At 46.0% G+C, this 5,973-nt stretch overlaps 1 protein-coding gene across 1 annotated transcript; it reads right to left on the bottom strand.

The window, feature by feature from the left end:
* Nucleotides 1–234: 234 nt before the first annotated feature.
* On the bottom strand, nt 235–5,514 carry LOC119775060 (neuroepithelial cell-transforming gene 1 protein-like). Its single transcript, XM_038272930.1, has 9 exons — nt 5,247–5,514; nt 3,788–3,895; nt 3,539–3,703; nt 3,083–3,145; nt 2,679–2,852; nt 2,338–2,595; nt 2,081–2,251; nt 1,815–2,001; nt 235–1,728 (listed from the first exon to the last, which is right to left on the bottom strand). Exons 1-9 carry the CDS (start codon nt 5,337–5,339, stop codon nt 1,301–1,303), a joined length of 1,647 nt encoding a protein of 548 aa, XP_038128858.1. The 5' UTR covers nt 5,340–5,514; the 3' UTR covers nt 235–1,300.
* Between the last annotated feature and the right edge of the window lie 459 nt (nt 5,515–5,973).

The following is a 5,973-nucleotide window of genomic DNA, read 5'->3' on the forward strand; positions in this document are numbered from 1 at the left end:
TGTTATGATTTATTCTCATAATATTATGATTTATTTTTTGCAGTGCAAAAGAAGAATATATAGGTGGTAATATAGACACTACCAAAATCTGTTTGATGTGGTTTGTGAGGTTTAAGCATTAGTACCATAAGCATAACTTTATATCGTTAAAACATTTTTGAATAAAAGACATCAGAAAAGTCATGTGTTGAAATATTTGGAGCCAGAATAAAAATAAAAACATTAAATCCAGAGTTCACTTTCAAATCTTACACAGATCTTTATTGTTCTTTTAATTACATAAAAACTCATGGCAAACATTTTGCCTCTTCCTCTTTGGTTTCCATATCCACATCCTAAGAATCCTTTTTTCCCAACTTTCATAAACCTTCCATCCTGAACCTTCCCCTACATCCTTTCTCCATCATCTGTACTTTCTTTAAGCTTTTGATGTCTATCATCTAACCGTCGCCTGGCAGGCAGAGGTTTCACGTCTTTAATGCTAAACTTCACCCATCATGTCTTCATTCTCATCACCATCTGACTCCATTTTTAAACTCCATTCAACTCTTTTCCAAATCCCACTGTTCTCCTGAAGGACAGATGCCTGCATGATGCTGCAGGCAGCGTCCACAACCAAAGGTGCTGCACTGAAAAGTGTTTTATTTGAAAAAGTCAGCTAAAAAAAACCAACATGGCTCAGTTCAAAATTTTGTTTTAGAACAAAACTCATCATTTCTTCTCATATGATTGGATTTTAACTTGGATTATTGTTGCTGTTGTTCTTTGTGAGAACCTTAGATCGGCTCTGGGTTTAAACTAATGCTTCCATCTGTAAATTGAACAGGATTTAAAATCCGTGGTTTTCAGGAATGTATTCATATAAAGTTTGAGCCTGGATTCGTCTCTAGCTTCGTGTGATGCATCTTCATCCTTAACAAGTAAAAAAATAATGCTAAAACAGTGCTGCTTCACAATGCCTACAAAAATGACACCTTAGAATATAAAAATGTAAAACGTTAATTAGCCCCAAATAGGTCTAAAGTATGGTTTAAATATCAAATTAATAGTAAACAGGATAACAAGCTCATTCTTCACAGAATCACACAGATTGATGTGTGACGTCTGGGCTGGTTTCTCCACATGCTTCCCTTTTTGTTTGGGATGCACTTGTACATAGCTGCCGAAGAGGACAGTAACACAGAACACTGCTGGAATAATAAAAACACACATAGACACACATAAATAAAGTTCCATGCGCCTTTGTTCGGGTTTATATACAGAAAGTGTCCGCTGATGAGTCCATTTCCTCCTGCTCAGTTCAAACCATAGTTTCCTTCCTCTTCCCTAAGGAACACAGAGACCTCTTATCCTTTTTGCTTTTGAGTGAGGAAGTAGAGAAGGACAGAGATGAAGCTACTGAGGAGGAGGAGGAGGAGAGCGAGGCTGCCGTGGAGCTTGAGGTGCTGCCGCACGGCGAGCAGGGGGCAGAGTGAGAGGTCTGCTGTGGGCAGTTCTCATCGACTTCCTCCAGGTGGATGATGGCAGAGGCAGAGGACATACGACGCTTGGAGCGGACATCGCTCATGTGTGGACTCTGAGAGGGGGGCTCGCCGAGCGGCTGGTGGACGGAGATGGCGCTACGAAGGCAGTTGAGCCACTGCTGCTTGTGGAAGACATCGTTGACCTGAAGCGTGTGGGACTGCGAGTGGTTGGGGTCCTGAGAGCGGACACGGAAAATGTTCTTGGCTGCGGAGAAAGCAGACATGGAGAATTAGAGATGAACTTGAACGTACACCAATCAGGCTCTGGAACTGTTCTGACTCAATCCTTACCTTTCTCTGAGTTACTGAAGGCTCCTCTAAAGGAACCGCCCATTCTGACATCTCCATCCTGCAGGTCCTCCAACACCAGATCCTGCACCGGGATTGGCTGCCGATAAACTTGGAAGCACTGTCGCTCGTTCCTGGTGACGGGTCGGGTAAGGACCAGGATCTCCGTGAACAGGAACACGTGTAGTTTCTGTAATTAAATCTAGTTTAGTGCCTGATTCATGTTTTCCAGAGAATAAAGGAGAATGAAAGCCGGCTGTTTAGCTCACCGTGCCGCTCTTGTTGCGCAGCTCCCCATGGCACAGGAGACTCTTGCACTGTTCAATGCGGGGGTCCCTCTGCCTGTCGTCTAGGTACTCCAGCTTCTCAATGTAGTACTGGCACTCAGACTCCCCCTTCTTCATGTTGATGTCGGATAGAACACCTTGGATGATTGTGATCTAAAGACGAAAGAGCCGCAGGTTATAATCCTGCTGGATCTCACACAGGAGGCTGTTTCCTGTGGAATATGAGTGTCTGAACTTACTGCTTCCTCCAGGCTGTCTGCATCGGGGTGGTCTGCTGGAGTGTGCCTGAGGATCTCTTTCAAAAGCAGGGGGTACTTGACTAAACGAGAGCGGGGGATGTCCAAGAAGCTCCATAGGTCCAGCTTCCGGCTAAACGGGGACTCGAGGCAGCGCTGCAGGAAGTCCTGGACCCGCCGATCCTGCTTCTTCTGGTCCAGCAATGCCTTGGCTGCCAGCTGGTTGCTGCAGTATTCCTTGTAGGCATTGAGCCTGGGCAGCTGCAGAGGAGGCAGAGATGCTTTAGTAATGGTCATCATCCCAAGAAGAAAGGCATTTCCAAAGAACAATAGAGGACACTTACCCAGCTAATGACGATCTGTCCTATTTGGCCGACAGTCCCATCAGACCCTGTGGCTTTGGAGAGCAGAGACAGCAAGTCTTCATGCAGGGGGATGTAGTCGTCCAAGTTGCCGAAGATGTGTGTAAGCTCCTCCTCAGACATGATGGAGAGCTTCAGCATAGGGTCATGGTATGCCTGCAGAAGAGAAGAACAACCACTAGGGTCAAATTTCAGCATCCAGCCAGACTGACCACTGCAGCTACTAAGAATATCTCCAGCTTTGCTGCACGAGGCAAAGCAGAGGAACCATTTCTGTCTTTTTATAGCTGCTGGCTGGGCTGCATAGATAGCCTGCCAGAGTTTGATTTAATATGTTTTCTTTTAGATGTACTCCCTCTGCTTGAAAGCATTTGAAAAGAACAAACCTTGCGTGCAAGCTGGAGGTCCTCAATCAGGTCCTGTTCTCCACGAGACAGCTCAAATATGGCCTGAAGAGAGAAGGAGGGAGACAAAGAGACATCTTCCGTTAGTCTACAGAGCAGTTAAAGCTAAGGATTTCAGTTAGCTTTGAGATTTCTGACTGTCTTTCTAACCCTGTCTGTTTTAAATGTTCCAAAGCTGAATACTTCAGTTGGTTGGCCAGCATTTCTGACACATGAAGGACAAGCAGGAATGTCTGGGCATCAGATCTTAGTTTGTCAGCTTTATGTGAGTTTACAGAGACAAGGAAATGAGGCCTTGATGACTGAGATTTGGAGTTCAGGAAAATACTACGGGGACTTGTAAGACTTGTCTGGTAAATTCCTTCCTGTCTGGAGGTGCAGGCATTGGGCCCAACCTGTCACCTTACTGTATTTCTGTACTCCAGAGCTAAATCTCACCTCCTGGCGCTTGATCTCTTGTGTGGAAAAAGTTCCTTTCCGATGGATGTCCAACGTCTCTGACCACAAGGTGCTGTTCCGTCTTTTTGGTGGTGTGGGGGCTGGTCCCTGTTTGCAAGGCTTCTGGCCAGTTCCTGACGACTTGCCATCACCCCGGAAAGAGGCCTGTGCAGAAAAAGGGATAACATCAGCAATGCCGCCAAGTTTCACTGAGGGGTGATGTTCTTGCAAGATGCCACGAGGGCTAACCTGAATGGTCTGGCCGAAGCGCCGGACGGCCCCATTTTTAACCGGAGAGATGAGGCTCGCTAGCGACGTCACTCTGCCGTGTGGACGGACACGTTTGTTGCTGGGTTCCTGAAAAAGATAAACAGATGAGGAGGTTAGTCCAGCTGGGATTCTTGTGTCATCCTTTCATGTGTGACTTAATCAACCCGGCTAACCGAAGCAGGAAACTCAAGCAATCCTGTGACTTACTAGAGACAAAGCACATCAAGTCAAGTCATAAATCCTTATAATGTACTCCAGCGGCTGATCCCGGGCCTGAGGCCAGGAGCTGTGCTGCATGCAGACACAAAGATACTAGGGAGGAAGTAGCTCCAGCAGCTGTTGGCTCCATCATGTGAGGAGCCAAGGGGCCAATGAGCACAAAGAACTTTCTGACTGCTCGTCTGTTGAGCAAGGAGGTCTGGAGAAATGGCAGGAATGCTGGTCGCCGTGCTTTTCACTACCCGTCCTCATGCTCTGCCATCTCCAGCCCACAGTGTCCGGCTTGCACGGTACTATGTTGCGGGGGGGGGGATGGGGGGACAGCCGAGGTTATTGCTGCGAGTTTAGACAAGCTCTTCAACAAGCCTTGCGTGAGAACAATCCTACACCTTAGCCAGGTGACACCCCCCCATCCTCTCCCAGCCCTCAGGCTAAGAGAAGCAAAAGAGCTGCTTGACTCTGTTCCAACAACAACAGCAAGGAGTTGGAATCAAAGAGCTGGAAAACCCTGCAAAAGCAAAGCAACTAAAGTCAATGTTGGAAAAGCGTGCTGAGCATTTTGCCTTTCCTGCCCTCTGGCCCCAGAATAACAAAGGGCCACTAGTCCTGCTCTTTGTCTATCAGCTGTAAAGTGAAACAAACACAAAGGCAGAGAAAAGTTGCTGTTCCTGTCAGTCTAACTGGAGTTTCAGGCTCCATCCATGAGAAAACTCTCTTTAAACGTCTAAGATTACAGCCTCACAAAGTTCCTGTGTTTCCCTTTGATCTTCCTTTACCTTCAACCAGACAGATGTGCTGCAGTGATTAGAGAACAGCTGGCCTCCATAGGGAAGCTTTGTCAGGTTAGCGATCCGGGAAACTTTCAGATGGAGCGTTTGTATGATAATGTGTTTCTATGCTTAAGGCAGACTAGATTTCATAGATGAGTTTTAGTTTGAGAGTGTGGCTGATGCCCCGATGCAGGGCTATAGAGCCTCCTGGTGCCCCAGCCTAACCCTCAGTCTAACCATGGCCTGCTTGGATCAGCTCTAAGGGAAAACACTAAGATCAGAAGAAGAGAAGCTCTTTGTGTTGATGGGTCAAAGTCTCCTGCCGTATACTGGTCCGCTGATAAAAACAAACACTGATTCACTCCCAGTCTCCCACATATGACTTCATCTGAAGAGTCAATCATTTACAGGAGCAGCAGCAGCTGCTAGTCTGTGAATTTCCATCTTACCTCGGATTCCTTGCTGGCTTGGTTTTGGCAGTCTATCACTTGTAGAGTCCGTTTGACAGGCACCAAGCTACCCAGTTCATCGTAAGCCACCATAGCTTTTAGTGGAAACGCAGAATCCTTTAAATCCAGGTGAGGAAGATCCAAATAATCCACAAAATGATCGCTGAGTGTAAATAAATAAATCCGCCTCCTCCCTGTAGTCTTCTCTCTAAATGCAGCTGTCTCATCTGGCCTCTTCCACACTGTCTAAACTTTGCTCTGACTCTCAGTGAGGGGGGCAGGCTTTATACTGAGCCAGGCAGAGGGGAGGAGCTTCTCTGGGAGCTGCTCAGGTCTACATGAGAACAGAATACGTGGAAATGAGCAAAGCAGCCCGCAGCGTCTGATCAAGTGAAAACATTAGTGGGAAATCTGAAGATCACAGTAAATCTTACCGCTAACTGCAGCAGTTGAGGGTCTGAGAGGAGAATCATTACTGCAGCGGCTTTATGCTAGAAAAACAACATATAGATAATCAGCCTGCTGATCTATAATCAACACTTTATCATCCTTTAGCAGTTCTGTCATTATTCACAACCTTTATAAAGGAACATAAAATAAAAACACATAAAGCAGCATCTATGCATAAACAGCGAATGTTTGAAATGTTTTTAATTGAATGAAAAATAAAATAAAACTGATCTGTTCTTCTGAAGATGCAAACAGTTAAAGTAGAAATCATCATTAT

This window comes from Cyprinodon tularosa, unplaced genomic scaffold (genome assembly GCF_016077235.1).
Source record: "Cyprinodon tularosa strain WSP-4 unplaced genomic scaffold, ASM1607723v1 ctg849, whole genome shotgun sequence".
NCBI classification, from domain to species: domain Eukaryota; kingdom Metazoa; phylum Chordata; class Actinopteri; order Cyprinodontiformes; family Cyprinodontidae; genus Cyprinodon; species Cyprinodon tularosa.